Below are 21,402 nucleotides of genomic sequence, written 5' to 3' on the forward strand. Positions count from 1 at the left end.
GAATATACCACTGCAATAGCAGGGGGAAAGTTCAGTATGAATTGAACTCAACTTTGATTTCTACAGAGGTGACTGGATGTTTCAAAAAGAGAATGGCGGGGGCGGGGGGCAGTGAACAGTGGTGGTGGGAGCTCAGTAGATTCAGGAAAGTGAAAAATTACAAAAAGTGAGAAGACGGTGTTGGTCCCTAAGAAAGAAACCCAGCCAGATGTGAGTCTTACTCCTCCTGTCTGTCCTTGTTCATCCTCTGCCAGCCATTCGTCTCTTCTTTCTATCCCTCAAACACTAAACTTGTTTTCCCCTGGAGCCTTCACTCTGTTCCCTCTGCTTAGAATGTTCTATAGCCAAGATTTTGCAAAGCTGATCCTTTATCATTCATGTTTCAGCTCGGACGTCACCTGCTCAGAGGCCTTCCCTGACTACATAGGCATTCTCTCTTCCATCCTCCGGCTTCTTTCGTCCAAGCTTTCCTTACAAAATAGCGGCTACAGATCTTATTTTGTTTCCCCCACTAGCCTGCGAACTCTGTTAGCGCAGGGATCTTTTATGTCGTAGTCGCCACCGTTCCCCCAGCGCCTAGATTAGTGCCTGCCACTAGGACGGCACTCAATGAAGGGTAAAAAATCCGCATAAGTAATTGTGGAATCGCCTTCTCCGGGCAGCGCCGTCTGTAACCACGTGGAGGGGCTTGAGGGGTGGCCGTGGCCGAGTCGAGATTGACAGCTCAGCCGGAGGCCCCGCCCTCGGACCCGCCCTTGTCCATGTCTCCTTCCACGGTTCTCCATAAAGTTCTTTTAGCAGCGCGCCGCGCGTGGGCTTCTGGGAGAACCGGCCTGGGCCAATCAGGGAGCGCGGGCGAGCGGCGCGAGAAGCGGCGGCCGCGTTCTCTAGCCGGGATCGGGGCGGCGGAGACGGCTACATCGCTCGGTAAGGCTGTCTCAGGCTGCGCTGTGGCCCCGGGGCTTGTCCTTGAACCCACCGGTTCCGAGGATGGGCGGAGCTGGGTCCCCACGCTCGGAGTCATGCTGCTGACACTTCCCGTTGGCCTCGTGGCAGACTGGATCGCTCAGTTGGCGCCGGCAACCTAGCTTCCTGTCGTACCGCCCCGGTGAAGCGTCGGGCTGCGTCCCGGGAGTGCCTCTTGTCGGCCCTTTTTTCTGAAGGCGGAGCCTTGTGCCTCCGACTCTCCCCGGTGGCGCTCAGCCGCGGCGCACCACGCCCCCGCCCCCGCCCCCGCCGTGCGAGCCCACTTGCCGGGTCGGCGCCGCCTCCCCGCCACCGCATTCCACCCGCGCCCTGGCTGCGCGCTTGCCCCTCGGGAGTGCACCCTGTCGAGGGGCGAGGGTGAAGACCCCGTGAGCCTCCCCCGACCTGTCGTCTCCTCTATCGCATCCCGCGGAATGTTCTTCCCCATCCAGGGAGGTGCTAGTGATGAGAACTAGGGGGTGGCTCGAACTTTCTTTGGGCTCACAGCACCCCATCCTCTGCAAAGGCAATGCCTAAGGTTATGGGTTCGACCGCAGAGGTCTTTGGTCAGAGTTTGGAGGATCCTTTTGACAGTCGCTGGTCTGGGTTTGTCCCTCTGTCAGATGTGAGAAGGAGGTGTTTGTTTGCTTAACGGAAATGGCTTTTAGCATGCAAGCATCACCTTTTGTATTCCTTCTGGGAGGCGTGGGAGGGTGTCCTTGGGCATCATATCTTTTCTTTCAGCTATGTTCTTTGTGCCTTTGTTGGGGACATTTTCATTAATGGTGAGCTCATCGATGCTCAGGTTACAAATATCTACATATTAGGCCAACATCTCATGTTTATATCTCCAGCCTGGGCCCCTCGGCCTGCATCCAGCTGCCTACTTAATTATCTCCACTGAGATGGTTGACAGGGAACTCACACTGAACATGTGTTAACGATTATATCTCAAGAATGCTGGGGAAGAAGGAGAAAGTAACCAAAGACACTGCAAAAATACAAGTATCACCGTGGCTGGGCCTCTCAGTGAGTTACAGCATCACCCCCATACACCAAAGGGTTGCAGGTTTGATTCCCAGTCAGGGCACATACTTAGGTTGTTCTTCGGTCTCTGGTGGGGTCGCGTAGAAGAGACCACTATCGATTGATGTTTCTGTCTCACATCGATGTTTCTCTCCCTTCATCTCTCTCTAAAATCAGTAAACATCTTTGAGTGAGGACCAAAAAAATCAAGAAGTATTCCTTGCTATCTAAATCTGTTTAGGTGATGAGAGTTTGGATAGCAAATTTGGAGAGTGAGGGGTATCATGTTAACTGAATAGCATTTTGGTTTCCTGAGGTTTTTTTTTTTAGAGTAGCAATAGTTTAGATAGCAGAAATGTATCTAGGTGGTTTCTCAGGTTGGAGAGTGGAGCATAGCTGTAAATAAACAAGCTAAGGTCATGCACAGATACAGAGGAGGTAGGACCTGAGAGAGAATCCTGGGGACAGAGATGGAGGAGTCGGGAAGGGTAGCAAACTCAGGGTTGCAGTGTGAGTGCAAGGCGCAGGCTGGGGGTGTGGCTTTGACAGTCATTCAAGCCTGCAGGGGCAGGGGTAGAACACACGCTCTGAGGCAGGGCGTTTAGAGCTATCTAAAAATTAACAAGTTATTAAGCATTAGAAAAGGTCACATACACTCATGGGAAAGAAATCAGACTGATGGTATAAAATGAGGAGAAATGTCCCCACTCTTAGCTTTACTCCTGGGAGGCAATGCTTAGTTAGGTTACTTGGTATGCTAATGTTGTGTTTCTTGCTATTTCTTCTAGAAACTATCTGTGAACAAACCATCAGTGTATAGTTCAGTAAAGTTTTAAGTATTTGCTCGCTCGTGACCGCCACGCATATCGAGATACAGAACATTTCCAGTGCTCCGGTGTGTTAGCTCTGGCAGCCATAGCCAAATGAACAACGGAAGTTGGGCTTACACAGCGAAGTTTGGTTCCCACAGTTCTGGAGGCCGGAAGTCTGTGATCAGGGTGCTGGCATGTTTGGGTTCTGGCGAAGGCTTTCTCCCTGGCTTGTAGATGGCCACCATCTCACTGTGTGCCCATGTCCTTTCCTGGGTGCAGGTGTAGGGGGGCTGGGGGTGGCCGGGGGGGGGGGGAGAGGATCCAAGCTCTCTGGTGTTTCTTCTTAGTAGGGCACTAATCCCACTGTGAGGACCCCATGTTTGTGACCTCATCAAATTTTAATTACCTCCCAAAGGCCCCTTCTCCAAATACCATAACCTTGGAGGTCAGGACTTCAACATAAGAGTTTTTGAAGGTCACATTTTTGTCCATAGCACCCAGAAAGTTCTGTTGTACTCTCCCCATCGATCCCCTCCCAGAATAACCAGTATTCTGATTTCCAGAACCACAGATTAGTACTTTTTTGTTCTTAAAATCCATATAAATGGAATCACGCAGTATGTCCTTTTTTTGGTATCCGGCTGCTTTAGCTCACCATTATGTCTGAAATTTATTCCTGTTCTTCCCTGTAGCTGGAGTTTGAGCTTTTCTATTGCTGTATGGTACACCAGGGTATGAATATAACCATAAAAATCCCAGATGAGATAATACTGTATATACAGCAGTTTGAAGTTTCGTGTGTGTGTGTAGTGGAGGGGGCTCAGGTTTTTGTTAGGCTGTAATAAAAGCTATAGTGCTTTTCTTATATTAAAACAAATTGCATGCATTTCCAGGTGTCACGGCCTCAGGACGAGAAGCCTGCCTTGGCTTACAGTAGGGTTTCTCAGACTCAGCACTGTTGTTTTTTGGGGCTGGATAATTCTTTGTCGTGGAGGCTGTGCTGCATCGTAGGATTTTTAGCAGCACTTACGACCTCTGCTCACTAGATGTCAGGAGTACAAGGCCTTTCTCCCTCAGTTATGACAACCCAAAGTGTCTCTCGATATTGCCAATGACCCCTGGGAGGCAGACTTCCCAGAGCTGAGAAGCAGTGGTTTAGAGAGAAAAGACAGAGCCAAAGCCCTCTTGGAGGCAGAGTTGGTGATCGGTCATACACCAGTTGTAACATGGGGTAGGTGTCATTCCTAAGGTTCTCTATACAAATAGTTTCCATCACCACTAAAATGGAGCTGCTCCTTCTGAGGACCCATTAAACGAGTTTAAAGACTGAATTAAAATGTCCCACGTTTGTAGATTCTTCATGGTGGTCAGACCCTAAGAAGTCATCGGAGCCAGCCTCCTCATCTTCACTGGTGGTGAAACTGGGGTCCAGAGATGGGGAAGGATCAGCCCGAAAGTCAGAGGGCTGATGTGGCAAAAGCCAGGCTGGCGGCCATTGCTCTTCCTTCCCCGGCCGGCTTCTACTGGACTGGACGGCTGGGATTTTAGCAGGAAGTACCGTATGTGAATGCTTTCTGTTGCCGTGGGAGGCCAGGTTACTTCTCTTTGCTTATTGAAGATGAAATAACGTAAGTGGTATTTTATGTATCAGGAAAGCTGATACTTACACATTCCCAACTGCAGACACAGAGGCATCCAGGCCAGCACTTCAACGGAATCAGCCAGTCTTTAATATCTCCTCTGTCTGGGGTAATTTATTTCAGTTCTTTATTTTCTTCAGCAGTCTGCCTTCTGAATAATGATTAGGTTTCACTTTGTTTAGCCTTACAAGACTATAAAGAATTATCCAGCAACAATTTTTAAAAAATCATCATTCTGTTCTAGAAGCCTCTGAAACAATAGTGACTGTTAAGATATAATTTTCTTTTTGGTTGTTGTAATTCACAACTGACAGATAGTGTAAAGAGTGGAATGATACCGTGATCTAACCATAGTTTATACGTTCAAAAGAAGAGAGAAGAGCAAAACCAGTCTTTGCTCTCTTGAGTGAGGCTTTACTCATAGATCTTTGGTGTTGAATACTGAACACTGCTCTTGTGTCTTGATCCTATTACAGTTTAATTAACAAGAAGGTCTGAGGCAGCTCAGTTGGTGAGCATGCCATCCTGGTGCGCCAGGGTGGTGGGTTCTGTCCCTGCTCAGGGTACATATGAGAAGCAACCGGTGAATGCATGAAGAAGTGGAACAATGCATCAGTATTTCTCTCTCTCTCTGCCCCCTCCCTTCCTCTCTCCTTCTCTAAAATCAATTTAAAAAAAGAAGGAAAAGAAGGTTTGAGGGCAAGATTTCCACTTGAAATTAAATGCTAAATTTCTTTTGAATCACACCTTCATTGTGGGAAATAGGGTTTGTAATGATAACCATATATGATAGGGAGCATAACATACATTTAAAAATTTTAACTGCCTTCTAGAAGTTCTTAATGATACGCGTTGTGATCAAATAAGTTATAATTTAGTATCAGTAACACATGTTTAACAGGACATTTTTTGAAACAGGGATGTTTATTATGGAATGACAAAATGTTGCTAAATTGGCAGCTTTGGAAAAAAGCTAAAGTAGCTTTTTACAATGATATAAATCGGTGGAGTTTATAAAATACTGTCTTGTGTATCATCAACCTTTTGAAGTAGATAGGGCTCCTTCTTATAGATGAGGAGACTGAGAGGGGAGATTTGGATTTCATCCAAGGGTAAAGGACCCCCCCTCCTTTCAGCTAGTAAGGGAGCACTCTAGACTCAAACCAGGTTTGTGGGTTCAAAATTCAGTCTTCTCCTGTTTACCTATTCTGTTTAAAATATTCGTTTTGGATTTGTTTTGTTGTCATATTAAAACTTTTAAAAATAATTGAAAAAGAATAACATTGTTAGTTGTAAACTTTGAAGAAAAAAGGCATATATAGCAGCATGAGTTATTTCCTCTGATATATATAAAATTCCCCTTCCAGACAACATCCAAAAAATTCTCGCACTGCTGACTGTGCATTTGGTTTAGATAATATTTGGGTATGTGATAAGATTAGAGTTCACAGCAAGTGGTAAAAGTATTGTTGGAATATATTGAAATTCTGTGGGGAAAGTAGTTGGTGTCATTTTTTCATGCAAATGGGTGAATCTTGAGATTCCTTTAACAGATGGCCTTGCCTTTATTTTTTCATCTCTTCCTCAATCCTTTGTATTTCTTGGATAACTGTGATGCTTGGATTGTGGGTGATAAGGAAAAGAAAAAATTCACATGGTTTAATACATTGCGTTGTACTTGAAAAGGACAGTGAGTTCTGTCTAGCATTCCGTGTGTTAGGTCAAAACCATATACTGGACAGATTTCATCATTTATAAAACATTTCTTCTCCCAGATATACTCTTCAAATACACAACTTCAGGAAGGGGGGGACAGCAGGTCTGCGGTGTCCCTCGTTCAGTCCTTCTGTGCTCACTGCACAGGCCTAGTGACGACAGCTTCGCTCGGGCACAGGGAAGGCCCTGAACCGGCCTGTGCTTACAGCGTCCAGCTCAGACACCCTCAGCAACTAGGGGCTGGCAGGCTACAGCCTGGGGGCCAGACAAGCTAAGAAGAGTTTCTGCATCTTTAAAAATAATTGAAAAAATTCAAAGGGGAGTATTTCATGACATGTGACTATTACATGAAATTCAAATTTGAGTGGCCATAATTAAAGTTTTACTGGAGCGCAGCCATCCTCATTTGCTCACATATTATCCACTGCCAGAGAGACTTCAGTAGTAGCAAGGGACTGTCCCACAAAGCCGAACGTACTCACTGTTGCCCCTTTACAGGAAAAGCTCGCTGACCCTTGCCCTGGGTTACCGGTCTCAAAGACTAGATGCTGGGAAAGGGAGTTTGGTAGACAGGCTAGGATGGGTGGCTGTGAGGCTCTTTCATGTTTTCCTTTGTTTCCTGCCAGCTCTGTGGCCCTAAGGCACCAATTTTGGGGACTATATTCTAGAAGTAACAAAGGCTTAAGTAAGGAAAACAAGTAACTGCCATTAAAGCACCCAGCCGTTTCCCATCTTGGGAATCCACAAAGCTTTGGGCACGTGAAGGCGTACTCTTCTTGTGGCTGATGCTTTAAAAGAAAAGGAACTAGCCCTGGCCAGGCAGCTCAGTTGGTCAGATGTCAGTTACCCTGTTGTGCCAAGGTTGCAGGCTCGATCAGGGCACGTTCAAGAATCGACCAGTAAATACATATAGAAGTGGAACAGCAAATCAGCATTTCTCTGTCTCTTTCTTTCTGCTCTCCCTTCTTCCCCTTCCTCTTGCTCTTTAAAATCAATAAATACAAAATTTAAAAAAGGAAAGAAAATAAGCTAGTAATACAATAAGCATGTCTACTCTGAGAGGCTAAGAGATCACTTGCAAAACCCTGCAGGGGCCGTTCTGGGAGAACACTGATTTAACACGGTCTGCAAGTGCTCCGCTTTTTGACGAGAAGCGGTGACTTCTTTCGTAAGGGGGGAGTGCTCTTCCTACACTCTCCTACCGCTCTGCTACAACACCGCTTCACTTCTGACACCAGACGCGTGGGCTCGCCACACATCAAGCCATGCTCTGATTCTCTGGACGCCAGCTGGGTATTCTACAGTTTAACGCGATTCTGACACTGTCTCACTGGAGGCAGCATCAGATCCCAAGGGGTTAAGGGTTCAGTCCCACGCGACTGCACCCCCCCCACCCTCTCAGAAGCCAAATCACAAGTTCACGTTGTTTCCTGTGCTTCCGACCAACTGGCTGTAGGTCGGAGGTCCAATTAATGTGCTAGAGTGGGACACAGAACTCAGAAGTATTTACTCATGTTTACCAGTTTACTAAAGGACATAGACGGACAGCCAGATAAGGAGGTACAGAGCGTGGGGTCTGGAAGGGTCCTGAGCGCTAGAGCATCTGCCCCGTGGAACTGGCATGCGCCACCCTTCCGGCGCATGGCGCGCCCACCACCCAGAAGCTCGGCAGTGTCACCGGTGAGGAGTTTCTGTTGAGCTCGATATGCAGCCCTCGTCCCCTCCCAGAGCCTGGCGGGTCAGGCTCAGATTTCCAGCCCTCCAGTCGCTTAGCCTTTCTGGTGACCAGCTTTGTCCCCTTCACCCTCCCCTTTGAGTCTAGCTCAATGGGTTTTCTCAAATAGAACAAACACACTGTGTAGCAGCACCCAAGTGAAAAGACAAAAAAACAAAAACAGAAAATTGCGCCCTCCCCACCCCACCCCCAAGTCTCCCTTCTGTTGCCGCCCTGCAGGGGTAACCGGTCCTGCCCTCTGACAGCAGCGGCACATGCGCCCTTCACTTCGAGGCTTTCGGTTGCCCGGCGGCTGAGGAGGCCTGCGGGGGCTCAGCAGGACTTGCGCCAAGTGGCACCGGGGCGCAGTTTGCTGCTCAGGGCCCTGGTGCCCTGCGAGGGTGTCTGAGCACCTGCCTGCCGGTGTTTCCAGAGGCCTCTCACAGCCAGGCTCAGAGCCTCTGCTGGCAGAGAGGACTCCCAGTGCCCTGGGGCCCATCCCTGCTGGCCTTTCCCGCTCAGCCGCAGCTTTGCTGCATTGGCCCGTGCGCGCGCGCCGCACTTGCGTGAGTTCCCAGGCTTCTTCCCAGCTTCTCCCCAAGCCTGCAGCCAGTCCAGGCTCTGCCAGCATCCTGGGCAGCTTTGCCATGCGAAGCTTGGGCTGTCTCCCCTCCCACCCCGTCCTTGTGGTTCCTTCTGTTGGTCAGAGCTAGTGAGGTTCTTTTCATGATCAGTTCATAGTGTCTTGGGTCAAAATTGATACTTGGTTGGCTTAATTCCTATGTTTTATGGTTAATTTGATAGGTATTTTGCAGAGGGGATAAAAATTGTCCTTGAATTGATAAAAATTAACCACAAATTAAAACATTTTAGTGAAATGGGATAATGACTACATCTAAGTTTAGATTTGGAAACTTTAATAACTTTTTTTTAATTTAACTTCCACTGGTTGATTTATATATAATGCAGGATAGATCAGTATTTCTTAAATATGGCATTATATACATATCTCTTCTCAGAGACATGGGACAAGTTTATTTTCTACTCTGAAGTTACATAGCATTTTTCTTTCTGTATGTCTAGTTGTCCTTTCATTTGGAATTCTGCTCACCTGAAAACGGGATGTTTCTCCTAAAATACCACCGGTTTTTGTCTGGGTACATAGATGGGAAGCACTAGTCTGGACCAAGTGTGATATGAAATCATGCCATTTATTCTGCCACTGCCTTATGCTCTGCAGCCGCAGAAATGTTAAGTATCAGTTGGTAGTCGGAAGGGAATGTTTCTGCTATGGTCTTGGCTCGCCTGTGGGTGCCAATTTGGCAGGTTGAGAAGAACAGACCCACAAATGGAGGAATGAAACTCCTCCTGTTCATTCAACAAATGATTGCCTACTATGTGCCAGGCACTGTTCTCGAGCCAGGGGAACACCAGTGAACAAGGCAGACAAATCCCTGGCCTTGTGCAATGTGCGTGCAGCAGAGGTGACAGACAGACAGACAGATGGGGGAGTGCGAGGGGCGCTAGCAGGTTGCGCTCTTAAGTGTTTTGTTCTAGGTTGTCCTCAAAGGCAAGGTGACAGCCTCCCTGAAGCAGTGGCAGGGGGTTGTCTTGAGCCGGTCTGGGAGGGGAGCAGTCCGGGTGGAGGAAACAGGTCACACAAAGGCTCCAGGGTGGGAATGTGCCTGACCCCCGGGGGCCCAGCAAGGAGGCCCGGGGTGGTGGTAGCCCAGGAACGGAATGGGGACTGGGCTCGAGATGAGTCGGGAGGTAAGAGGAGGTGGGGCCACTCTACAGGGCTTCACTCTGTACCGGCGATTTACGCAGAGAAGGGTCGTGACCTGACTTTTGAAGGACCACTGGTTGCCTGCCAGGTTGAGAATAGAGTGGTTGGGAAGGGGTGAAGGGGGGAGGTCAGGGAAGAGGTGACAGCGACTTAGGTGGGAGGGGGTGGGCTCTGGATGCCTTTTGAAGGTGGGTTTGAAAGGCATGGTTTGCCTATTGGATGTGGGGTGTGAGTCATGTTGGTCTTCAGGGATTTTGGCCGAAGCAACTGAGTAATGTTGTCTCCGCAATGAGAAGGCCAAGGAGCACGTTGTGTAGACGAAGGTTAACGCTCAGTTTGGGGCATGTTAAATTTAAGACGTTGTTTAGAGAATCAGGCTTTATTTTTACCATGGTCACCATAATTCTTTGACTTCAAAAAGCCTTATTTATGGGACCGTGTGAAAGTAAATCATGCCTTTTATTTGCCTTTATTGTCTAAGCTCACATCCATTACTCTAAATCTCTGTATGGGTAGGCCACTTGAGAAGTTAAGCACTTCCTTTGTCTGAATTTGTCTTAAATGAATGTAGAATGTTATTTTTCCTTTTTTTCTTCTTTTTTAAACATAGGAAAGTTTTATTTCATCCAGTTCTTTATTCAAAATTTTTCTTATGAAAGAAAAAGTTTCCTTCACATTGGCTATGGTAGACAAATTATTTTTATCTTAGAATGAAAAGAACGTGGTTGAAAAGGCAGTCGATTCCTGTCCCTTCCTCTTTCTGGTGAGCGACCATGTTGCTGGTGGTAGAATGTCATTGACCTTGTAGGTTTCTGAAGAAAAACGTTTTCTCTGTCAGTCAGGAACTGCTATTTAAAAATACTCTTCTTTCTCTGTCCCCGAGATGACCCTCCCCTTTTTGCCACCCCCTTTCGGCAGCGGCAGGGATTGCCGGCTAGAGCCGATTCTCCTGGGTTAAAGGAAACAAAACTGATTACTAGAAACTTCAGGTAAAGAGTTTGTGTATATGACTTTTTGTCTAAAGATTGAAATCAGTTTAGCACTTCATAAAGAATGCCAAAGTGTTTTCATGTTTACTCCAGCTGAGCTATTTTTGTTTTAACCCTGTGGCCTTGATTGTAACGTTAATGTTCTTTAATGTTCACTTTAAAAAGTTCTTGTTCTCCTGCTGTCGATTTATGGTGGTAACCGTGCCCTTTTGACATTAACCAGTGCTCCATAGCTGAGATGTATGTTACATTAATATTGTAACTACAGGCCTAGACCAGTGGGATTTCAAAAGTGCAATAGAAACCATGGATTTAAAACAAAACAGAAAAGTGTCATCAGCAAGAGCTACTATTTAAGGAATTTTGTTCTCTTTTAAATAAATAATTTTGTTAACTTTTTAGCAACGTAAAAAAGTTTTTATTATGATGGCGATGCTGTTTATCTTCTGGTGATTTAAATAGTGGTAGTAGTTAACATTGCCTTGGTCAAGAACCTTGTACAAGAATAGTATAGTATGTGTGTATATATTTATAAATGCATGATATCCATTAAATGTCAACATTGTTCATTGGGCTTTTCTTGGTCAATCAGTAGAGAAACAGGTTGTCTTGTTAATGTTCATGGTCTAGAAGCCAGCTGCTATTTATAGGGCCCAGCAGAAGTAATGCCATTGAGTGTGGTTGGTAGGGTACCTGAATGTCTTGCACAGGATAGACAGCAATTTGAACATTTCGCCTAAAATGTCATATGGTGTTCTTGAGTGTGATAACGTTATGTTACAGAATTACATGCTTATGATTTTCCAAAAGAAGATTTTTATGTAATAAAAAAAGAGGGGCATTATTTATGCCGGGCCCTGTATATTACTATAATTATCAGTAGCTACCGTGTTTCTAAAAGTAGTAGGTATATTAACAGTTGAGTCTAATACCTGAATGTCATAACGAGCACAGATCTCTGCCCTCAGCCACCTCATAAGCTAGAGAACATGAGAGTGCAGACTTGGACATGAGTTTGAAGAGACTGTCTTTTCAGATAGTGGAGGAGCAGGTGGGTGAGGAGAACGTGGGATTAGTCACCAGACCTGCCTTCCTCGGGGCTTGGCTCAGCTGCTGGGTAGCAGAGAGTGTTCTGGGCGTGACAGGGAGCACGGTGGACTGGAGCTGCTTCTCCTGTCTGCTCAGGAGAATCCTGGGACGAGGGCCGTAGAAATCGCCCAGCACCCTGCAGGCAGGGGATTTTTATTATAAGGCAGGTGGAGAAGTGGGAGGTGGAAGTCGCCCAGGGGTTGCCGGCCACCGTGGCTCCCATTTCCTTGTCAGCTTTGAGTCTGTGGGAGGAGGCAGGGATCTTGGTGTGGGGCTTAGTATCTTTGCATTTGTTTTGGTGGCAGAAATCAATTTTGAGACTGTCAGTATGCACAGAAATGATCTATTTCTTCACAGTCTGACTCATTTTATCAGGCCTGTCCTTGGGCTACGTTCAGGAACAGAGCCGCATGTTGATGAGCTGTCTCCTTGTCTGTTTACAAAAAGTCTATTGTTTCATTAAGATTGCAACGACTCAGGTAGTGTTTGAAGCCTGTCTTTCCCTTTTTTCTCCCCTCTCTAGGACCGGTGCTCCGATGGATACTGAGGGGTTTGGTGAGCTCCTGCAGCAAGCCGAACAGCTTGCTGCGGAGACCGAGGGCATCTCAGAGCTTCCCCATGTGGAACGGAACCTGCAGGAGATCCAGCAGGCGGGCGAGCGCCTGCGTTCCCGTACCCTCACCCGCACGTCCCAGGAGACAGCAGATGTCAAGGCGTGAGTACGGGTGGGGAGGCAGCACTGGTACCGGGGGCGTTCTGGAGGCAGGATCCGTTGCTCCCTTCCTGTCTTGAGTTTGCCCTCAACAGAGGTTTTGTGAACAGGTCAGCAGCCTCAGTTTGTCTCCCTGCCTGGGTTTTCCAGCCCGTCTGTCTGGCCAAGCTGCGAGCCCATAGCACAAGCAAAGATGATCAGGATGGGACAAGGTGAAGAGTTCTGTCATGTGAAACCAGGGACAGTAGTAATTCCTGCTTGGGCTCGCTGACTGTTGGGCTGCACTGGCCCCAGTAAGTGTATTAGTCACCGTGGGCCACGCAGAGAGTGCTCCCTTCTGTGCCAGAGAGCACTCAGCGATGAGCAGTTTTTAAGAGCACGTGGAAGAAATTGACGCGCAGTCAGTGGCCAGAAGCCATCCAAGTGAGGAGTGATTGCTTATTGTCAGTGACACCGTAGGCTGCCTCCCGGAGGCCTTGGCAGCGCAGTGGCTGCCAGTGACTGTAGGACAGGAAAATGGGGGAGCGCCAGAGAGGGCAACCGCAGAGAAGTGCTGGCAGCCGGCTGGCTGGTGGCCGTGGCCACTGCACGATGTTGATGGGGCTGTTGGTTCCACAGCTGGGCCCTCTGGGGCTCCGACCATCAGTAGATGCGGCCCTTGCCCTCAAGGAGCTTATCGTTTTGGAAGGCAGAGAAAGTCCCTGCTGCTTTCTGTAAGACCTGTGATTTACTGATTACTAACTGCTTAGTCCTCTCAGCCAAAGTTAGAATTGTTGTCCGCTTATTGCAATTGAGCAGCTGAGGCTCAAAGAGGGCGAGTAATTCTTGGATCCCACAACCAGTGAGTGGTGAGCCCGGGTGGAAACCCAGAGAGGCTGACTCCAGAGCACGTGCTGCCTTAGCCATGTGGGAAGGGTCACGGGAAGGTGGGGGGTGGGTGCTGTTATTTGTGACCTTGGTGGGTCTGGAAATCACTGAGATTCTGCATGGCAGATGTGGGAAACTGCCCGTTTTGGAATTGAACTTGAGGAGGACCTAAATGCTGATATTAACATGGGTACGTTGTTTTGGGTATGGATACGTAACAGATGTCCCAGGAGTGAGTATAAGGGGTACATTCTTTTTCCAACTAATCTTGAAAGCTGAATATCTTGGCTGCTCTTCTGAGTCAGTAAGCATGTTGTAAAAATTCTTCTGTAGGCCTCCCCAGAAGTTTATTTTTAAAAATAGTACTAGTTAGTTTTGGTTCTGTTGGTACTGGTAAAGGCAAGTCGGAGGAACCCTGGCAGGGGTTTTGAAGTCTGCAGCCTTGCAGCCGCTGCAGCCCAGCGCTCCCTGCGCAGCGCCCCCGGGCCCCCGCCAGCCCCTGGCCGCCTGTGCCAGCCAGCCCTCCTTGCAGGCTCCCCGCCGCTGCGCCCCGCAGCCCACGGTCCTGTGTGTGCAGGCTCCATGCTCGTGTGCGAGGTTGCTGCTGGAGCCAGAGGACCGCGATGCCAGCTGAGTTGCTATAGTTATAATTTAATTGCATCGGCTTTGCAGCCTATTAAGAGCAAAAAGGGAAAATGTTTTCTTGGTAACAGTTAACAGTTATGCTCTCTTTCTTGTAAATTTCCATTCTTCCTCATCTTTTTCTCCCTTAAATTCATTATTTTGGGGAGGAGGAAGTTGAAATATTGAAAGAATGGGTATGGGGTGGAGCCGGTGCTTAAAAAGAAGCCAAAGGGCCGATGACTGTGGTTTTCTGTCCCTTTGACAGGCAGAGCCGTTCGGGCTGCGGTGAATGTTTTAGGGCAGGATGAGGACTGAGGAGCCAACTGAGTTGGAAATTTTTTTTCTTGAAGTAAATTTTGAAAGAAATTCTGTCTTTTAAGATTTTAGTTAAAATTAGATTACAGGTTTAAGATGCAATTGTTTGGTGTTGAATTTATTTGTTTAAATACACTTTGTTGGATTTTTCATTTTAGGGAATAGAGCTGATAGCTTTTTGCCTCTGTATGTCTATTATTTTTGAATTGTTAAATTTTCTTCGCACATGTAGACGGGCACGCGTAACGACTGTGAAGGTGCTCTCAGGGGTTAGCAGGCTATGGCCCGGGAGCCAAAACCAGCGGCTGCCTTGGAGGTCATGCTGGGACACAGCGCGCTGGTTTCTGTGCTGTCTGGGCGACGGGGGCGCTGCGTGGCCGAGCAGAGCAGGTGAGACCGAGGCGCCGTGGCCTGCAAGGCCTGATGCAGGTGCTGCTGGCCTTTTAAGCATAAGTTTGCTGGCTCCTGGCGTAAATATTAAAATGCGTGAATACCCGTGTGCTCATTGCACAACTGAGGCATAGAATATCATCAGTAGCTGTGACGCCCTCCCTGTCGTCAATTGCAAACCTCACCGCCCCGCCCCCCCCCCCCCCCCCCCCGTACCATCAGAGATGCATCATCGGATTTTTCCATTCATATTAAGAAGCCAGACAACCTAGATGTGCACAGAGGAAAAGCCAGCAAGAACTCTTCCTCCCTAACTTCATACTCCAGGTTAGCCAGTGTTACTGATTTGCTTTTATTCTTTCGTACTGTTCACCATGTCCGTGAAAAGCATGAACAGGCATTCATTTGCCCCGTTACACAGCAAATTATAACCCTGCTTATGATAATACTACTAATCTACCTTTTTAAGCACTTACTATTTGTGAGGCACTGTGCCAAGCACATTGCCTGCCTTATATAATAATTTCTTCTTAAAATAACCCTATGAAATAGGTGTTATTATCTCCCTTTTTTAATTGAGGAATGTCAGATAGCAAGTGGCCAAGCCAGCAGTCCAATCCAGCTTGGTCAGTAAGACCCGCCTCCCATTCACAAGGCGCTTTTCAGGATGCAAAGGATGGTTCTGGGTGTCCTCCTGACTGACGGTCTTCACAGGCCTGAGAGGTGGGAGGGGCAGGGAGTTAGGTCCACGTTTAACAGAGGAGAAGTGACGCTTGGAAAGGTGGTGTGTGCCCCATGTTCAGGCAGTGAGTGACAGGTGGAGCTTGAACGTAGGCCTCCCGACTTTTGTTCTGCTCCCCACGGTATCAAGAACAGCTTGCGTTCTACTCTCCCGGGACTGGAGTGTTTGATTCCTCTCTGTGGCTTTTTGCTGAGGAGAAGCCGCTTGGTTTATGAAACTGGGTCTCGTACAGGGCAGGAGACCTCTGGGTTTTTCCACCCTTCGAAGCTGAAGGTTTCTGGTACCTCCCCGATCTGTCCTCCTGCCCCTCCCCACCCCCCGCACCATCACTGCGCAGTTCCTGCAGGCTCCAGCCACAGAGGTGACCTTTCTCTTCTAATAATTCTGATAGCTAATCCTTAAAAGCCAAGGTTCTCATCACTGGTGCACCTTAGAACCTGGGCACTGGGGATATGCTCACCTGTCACGGTGGAGATACAGTGCCTGTGAGACAGAGTTCAGCAATACCTGGCAAACTTTCCTTCAACCCAGCAATGCCACTCCCGGGGATCTGTCCCAAAGGTATACACTGGCAAAGGTATGAAATGATGTGTGCACAAGGATACCTGTGAGTTACAGCGTTATTTGTAGTAGAAAAAATTGGAAATATTCGTCAGAGGGGACTGGGTGACTAGATGTGGTACGTCTGTAGAAGGGGGCACTTTTCAGTAGTACGAAGGAATGAGAGTAGACACTCCCGTGGAGTGACTCCAGGACATACTGTCAAGTTAAATAAAAATGCAAGGTGGAGAAACATGTGTCGTACTCTCATTTATTTAAGAAAGCAGGTGAAAAACATCTAATGTTCCTGAATCAGAAGACTTAATTTTTTAAACTTAAATTCTTTAGGGTAACATTGATTAATGACATTCTACAGATTTCATTTGTACAGCTTTATAATACAACATTTTTATACTCCATTGTCTGCTTACCACCCAAAGCAGAAGATTTAATATTATTAAGTTGTTAATACTCCCCAGTTGATCTGTAGATTCAGTGCAGTCCCTGTCAAAATACCACCTGTTTTTGTTTGTTTGTTTGTTTTTTGGTTGTTTTTTTCCTCGCAGAAATTGACACGGTGATCCTAAAATCCATATGGAAATGCAAGAGACCTAGAATGGCCAAAACAATATTTAAAAAGCAGAAGAAAGTTGGAAGACTCATACTTCCAATTTCAAAACGTACTACAAAGGTGCAGTAATCAGGACTGCATGGGACGGGCGTAAGGTCAGCCACGTTGATTAATTACGTAGGATTATGAGCCCAGAAGTAAACCCGTGTGTCTGGTGAGCTCGTTTCCAGCCAGAGCACCATGACCATCCAGTCTTTTTAACAGATGGTGCTGGATATCTACGTGCAAAAGAATGAAGTTGGACACCTTAACTCCAAATGGAATACAGACCTAAATATAAGGGCTAAAATTTGAAAACTCTTAGGAGACAACATAGTATAAATCTTCCTGATCTTAGGTTAGGGAGAGCCTTGTCAGGTATGAAACCAAAAGCAAAAATAAAAGATCTCTGTACTGATTAAAACAAAACAAAAAACTTGTGTGCTTCAAAGGACTCCATCAAGAAAGTGAGAAAAGAACCCACAGAATGGGAGAAAACATTTGAAAATTCTATATCTGAGAAGGTACTTGTATCCAGAATTTGTAAAAAAAAATTTCTTACAACCCAAAAAGTAAAAGACAGCCCAGTTTAAAAATGAGCAAAAGATCTGAATAGACATTTCTCCAAAGAAGATATATAAATTTCTAGGAAGCAAGTGAAAAGATGCTCAACATCACTAGTCATCAGGGAAATGCGAATAAAAACCACAGTGACGTACTGCTTCACACACACTGGGAGAGCCATAATCAGAAGGACAGGCAGGAACAAGTGTTGATGAGAATGTGGAAAAAATGGAAGCTTTCATATCCTGTTGGTGGGATGTAAAGTGCTGTAGCCCCTTTGGAAAAACAGTCCAGCATTTCCTTGAAAGGTTAAATGTATAATTACCATACAACTCAGCGGTTCCACTCCTGGGTGTATACCCAAGAGAAATGAAAACAATGTCTATGCAAAAACTTGTACACAAGTGTTTAGCATTATTCATATTAGCCAAAACGTGGAAACAGCCCATCAACTGATGAATTGATAAATAAAATGTGGCATATTCATACAATGGAATGCTACTTGGCAATTAAAAAAATGAACTACTAAGACATGATTCAGCATGAATTAACCTTGAAAACATTATGCTGAACGAAAGAAGCCTGTCACCAAAGAGTACATATCACATAGTTTCATTTATGTGCAGTGTTTAGAAAAGGCAAGCTCATGCAGAGAGAAAGTGGATTGGCGTTCACCTCGGGAGTGGGGAGGGTGGGGGACACGGGGAGTGACTGCTGATGGGCAGGGGGTTTGTTTTGCTGGATGATAAAAGTGTTCTAGAACTGATCGTGGCGATGGTTACTCTGTGAACATGTGAAAACGCACTGAATGGCACTCCTTAAATGGCTGAATGGTATGGTATGTGAACTGTATCTCAGCAAAGCTGTTAGGAAACAGGAAGGAGGGAGTTATTTTGACACCCGCCGTCTGGGTATCACCCAGCACTAATCAGCATCCTTGGGAGGAAAGTTGCCTGGGGGATCCTAACGAGCAGCCAGGGCAGGGAGCCTGTAGTAGCTGTTAAGGGTTGTTAGGGGGGAGAGGCAAGATTATCTGTCTGCTACGGCAGCTTGGAGGGGAAGCCCCAGGATGGCATGACATTTGACGGATCTACATGGAGGAGATGAAAATCTACAGCGCCGAGCCCTCTGAGTACACACCATCGATCCCTGTAGTACTTAGCAGCACAGAAGTGAGTGTGACAAGTCCTTTCTCTTCGTCAGCAAATCTCTTCAGGATTGGAAGTTTTAGGGGCCACACCCGTAGACGTTAGGGTTGCTTATGCTGCCGAGTCGTCTAGCATCTTCTGCGTTGCTAAGAATGCGCACAGATTTGGTCAGTGGGATTACTAAATCATGATCCCAAAGCAACAGTCTGAACAATTAATCTAATTCCCCTAAGTGTCTTTCTTCCAGAGAATGTTCTAGATATCAGTGAGACGCTGTGATTTTTTAAAAAAATGCTTCCATTGTTACATTGTCCCAGAGAAGTAGAAATAAAGCTCACTGTATTGTTCCCATCTCTCTTCAAAAACATTTATTAGTCAGGCGACAGCCTCCTGTATTGCTGGACTGGGCCACAGAGAGGGAACTCGAAATACATGGCACGTGATTGGTTTTTGAAGAGATGCCATGGAGAACCGGCTTGGACTCTGGTTTGACTGCTCTTTGTTGGCCATTCACTGCCCTGGACTTCTGGTTTCCTCAGCTAATGAATAGAGTCTGGACTGGGTTCCTCTGAAGCTTCTAAAGTTGTGTGGTTTGCTGTTACCGGTGTTTACAGAAGCTGTAAGTAGAGGACAGTGGTTACAAGCAGAGCTTGACGGGCTGTGCTCCTTCCGGGCCCCGTGACTTCGGATTAGCTGGTTAACCTCTTTGCACCTTAGTTCCCGCATCTGTAAAATGGGGATTGAGGATATCCGTCTCATGGTCTGCTTTACTGGAAAATGTTTGGAGCCGTCTGGCCCATTATGTTATTAATATACTCATATTATTCCTGACAAGTCCCTTTCTCTAATTCAGGCACAATCAGATCTTTCTCTCTCGCTGCCAAATGCGACCTTGTGTCTGCTGTTCCAGGTGGTAGATCTTTATGGAAAGGTATAAGATAACCACATAAAAGCGTCCAGGTGGTGTATAGGAAATTCTGGGTAGAAAATACCCTCTAGTATTATATGAAGCTTACTGGGTGTCTTAATCCTACTCTTTCCCCCCTGTCCTGTTTCCTCACATAGGTCAGTTCTCCTTGGGTCTCGGGGACTTGACATATCGCACATCTCCCAGCGCTTGGAGAGCCTGAGCGCAGCCACCACCTTCGAGCCTCTTGAGCCTGTGAAGGACACAGACATCCAGGTAAGGGCTGCCTGTGGCCCGGCCCGCGCGCGTGGGGCCCTCACTCACCAGCTGGTTCAGAAATTCTAGATTGCTTTGTTCGTTCTCGTCTTCCTCGGATGGTAAGAGAATGGGAGGCTCAGCTTTGGAGGTTGGGGAATATTGGGTTATTTTCTGAGTGCTCTGCGATGCTGAATTTAAGGAAGCACTGCCGACCTGCACTTTCAGATTATTCTAATTGTGACAACAGACTTCTCTTCCTTCCCTGGGCTCAATCCAAGGCACAGAGACATTAGTTGTATGTTTCTACTGCCTTCTTTGCTAGATCTCAGATAATTTTACTATTTGTCTTCCACATTTCTTCTCTACATCTTGCTTGCGTTGGTTGGCAAAGAGCTGGGAAACCTAGAGTACTACTTACTAGAACCTATTCATTGATTTCTAGGAAGTATTTGGCTGCATTAGTGGCACCAGGAAATTGTCTAATAGAGCACTCCAGTCTCATTTAACCAAACACACCACTGGCACAACTGAATGCTATTCTGAGATAATCGGACACTGATAAGTGTGCGCGCGCGCATGTGTGTGTGTTTGCCTGCCAAAACTTGTTGCGGAATTGGAACACTGCACTGTGTCAGAGTAAAGGGACAGCGGGGCACCGTTTTTATTACTGATTTACCTTTGAATGGAAAGGACCCAGGTGCGACGAAGGCAAATCCGAGCGCAAACGATACTAATTGTGTTACTGTTTGGGCTCAGTTTGAATTAGTACTCTGTACCGCACTACCCTTTGCAAGAGCCGTTTTAATCCACCTAATGACCATGATCCTGTATTTACTCCAATTCAGACACCTAAAACTCTGTACTTTAAATTGAGAGTTAACTGTAGATGTCCGTTATTTTTCCTGTTATTGATATGTTCCCAGAGAATGGAGACCCAGTTTTTTCCAACTTTACGTACTAAATTACATTTCCTATCACCTTATCGATGCCTCCTTATTTCCATGCAATCTTAAAATGACAGGTATACCTAATTTTTTTTAAAAAATTTTGGTTTTAGCTCTTCCTTTCCATCCTATTTTTACTGCTCGATGCTCTATAAACAAATACTTATAACAGGGATGAAGTGGATAAATGGACTAGAGCTCAAATAATTTGAGTAATCACATGTATTGTGGGGAGTGCCCCTAATAGTACAGAAAGAAATGGCACTTGCTGAAAGGTGGTTGTTTGTTTGAGTGTTTTTGATGTTTAAAATACCAAAGAAGTTGTTTATTTTTAAAACTAGCTGCTTTTTAAAGTTTTCTCTGGCATATTTATAACCCATATGTGGAATACCCAGCCACATTGAGTGGTGCACTTCATGAATTCCCACTGATGCGGTGCTCTGTTTTTTACCTTGGGATATGAGTGACAGGTTCCTGATCGCATTGAGTTGTAACGATCTTTTAGTCTGACCTTCTACTAATGCATGAACGCTCCTCTTCAACACTCCCATCAGATGTTTTCTAGAATGCACGCTTGGTCACATTAGAGTTTCTTTATTTGGAATGAGCGTGGCTAAGCGTTTTGCTTCTGACCACCAGGAAATCTTTGAACTTTGAGAAGAAGGACACTTCCATTTCAAAATTTACCTCTCGGTTGGGCTTTTCTGGAATAGCTTCACAAATGCAGATCGGTCAGTCCAAGATAACTTGTGATTAATCGAGAATTGAGCATCTAGACCTGAAGTAAAGACTTTACTCGTTTCAAAATAAGGCCTCTATTGACTTCATCTTTTTTCCAGCGAAGGTTTTAAAGGAGAAAATTTAACTTTTAGAGGGCTGAGACTTAGGCTTGATCTGAGATGGCTGTGGGTACTAGTAGGGATTGGAAGCTTTAAGTTGTGTTGTGTGGCTTAAACTTCCTGTGCGCACAGCAGTGTACTGCAATTGCCTGACTTCTTGTTTTGTAGTCAGTATATGAAGAACCAAGCCAGCTTTCACCCTCA

The 21,402-nt window shown here is 46.3% G+C and overlaps 1 protein-coding gene across 1 annotated transcript in view; it reads left to right on the forward strand.

Moving 5' to 3' along the window:
• Window positions 1-836: 836 nt before the first annotated feature.
• Window positions 837-21,402, forward strand: part of NUP93 (nucleoporin 93) — an 85,942-nt gene continuing 65,376 nt past the window's right edge. The window contains exons 1-3 of the mRNA XM_054570356.1: window positions 837-927; window positions 12,262-12,453; window positions 19,316-19,433. Coding sequence (XP_054426331.1) covers window positions 12,275-12,453; window positions 19,316-19,433 — 297 coding nt within the window. The 5' untranslated portion in view covers window positions 837-927; window positions 12,262-12,274. The remainder of the gene's footprint in view (window positions 928-12,261; window positions 12,454-19,315; window positions 19,434-21,402) is intronic.

This window comes from Pteronotus mesoamericanus, unplaced genomic scaffold (assembly GCF_021234165.1).
Source record: "Pteronotus mesoamericanus isolate MK-2021 breed Mesoamerican mustached bat unplaced genomic scaffold, CSHL_Meso_final contig_202, whole genome shotgun sequence".
Lineage (NCBI taxonomy): Eukaryota > Metazoa > Chordata > Mammalia > Chiroptera > Mormoopidae > Pteronotus > Pteronotus mesoamericanus.